Source organism: Wasmannia auropunctata, unplaced genomic scaffold, assembly GCF_000956235.1.
Source record: "Wasmannia auropunctata unplaced genomic scaffold, wasmannia.A_1.0 LD324587.1, whole genome shotgun sequence".
NCBI lineage: Eukaryota > Metazoa > Arthropoda > Insecta > Hymenoptera > Formicidae > Wasmannia > Wasmannia auropunctata.
The window spans coordinates 1-936 of NW_012038303.1; the positions used below are offsets into that span (position 1 = coordinate 1).

At 34.3% G+C, this 936-nt stretch overlaps 1 protein-coding gene across 1 annotated transcript; it reads right to left on the reverse strand.

Moving 5' to 3' along the window:
- Positions 1-15: 15 nt before the first annotated feature.
- LOC105460310 lies at positions 16-875 on the reverse strand. The gene is made up of 5 exons (XM_011706753.1): positions 783-875; positions 593-688; positions 410-505; positions 220-315; positions 16-125 (listed from the first exon to the last, which is right to left on the reverse strand). Exons 1-5 carry the CDS (start codon positions 868-870, stop codon positions 16-18), a joined length of 486 nt encoding a protein of 161 aa, XP_011705055.1. The 5' UTR covers positions 871-875.
- Between the last annotated feature and the right edge of the window lie 61 nt (positions 876-936).

Genomic DNA, 936 nt, shown 5'->3' on the forward strand with positions numbered 1-936 from the left:
GTTTTTATTAGATGTTCAAAAAAGCGTACCATGTGCTGCCGCTGGATTAATTGCATCTTTGGCATAATGCATGTCCTTTGGATTTATAGGTGCGATTAGCCAAGGAGATCGACCCATCCTGTTACCTACATAATTAATTTTCACCAAAGAAATTAGCATTAATAATTAGTTTGTCTGTTATTGTAAATAATAAATATGTATTTATTAGAAAAAACGTACCATGCGCTGGCGCTGGATTAATTGCATCTTTGGCATAATGCATGTCCTCTGGATTTATAGGTGCGATCAGCCTAGGTGATCGACCCATCCTGTTACCTACATAATTAATTTTCACCAAATAAATTAGCATTAATAATTAGTTTGTCTGTTATTGTAAATATGTTTTTATTAGATGTTCGAAAAAGCGTACCATGTGCTGCCGCTGGATTAATTTCATCTTTGGTATAATGCATGTCCTCTGAATTTATAGGTGCGATCAGAAAAGGAGATCGACCCATCCTGTTACCTACATAATTCATTTCCACCAAAGAAATTAGCATTAATAATTAGTTCGTCTGTTATTGTAAATATGTATTTATTAGAAAAAACGTACCATGCGTTGGCGCTGGATTAATTGCATCTTTGGCATAATGCATGTCCTCTGAATTTATAGGTGCGATCAGATTAGGAGATCGACCCATCCTGTTATCTACATAATTCATTTTCACCAAAGAAATTAGCATTAATAATTAGTTTGTCTGTTATTGTAAATAATAAATATGTATTTATTAGAAAAAACGTACCAAGCGCTGGCGCTGGATTAATTGCATCTTTGGCATAATGCATGTCCTCTGGATTTATAGGTGCGATCAAAACAGGAGATCGACCCATCCTGTTACCTACATAATTCATTTCCACCAAAGAAATTAACATTAATAATTAGTTCGTCTGTTATTG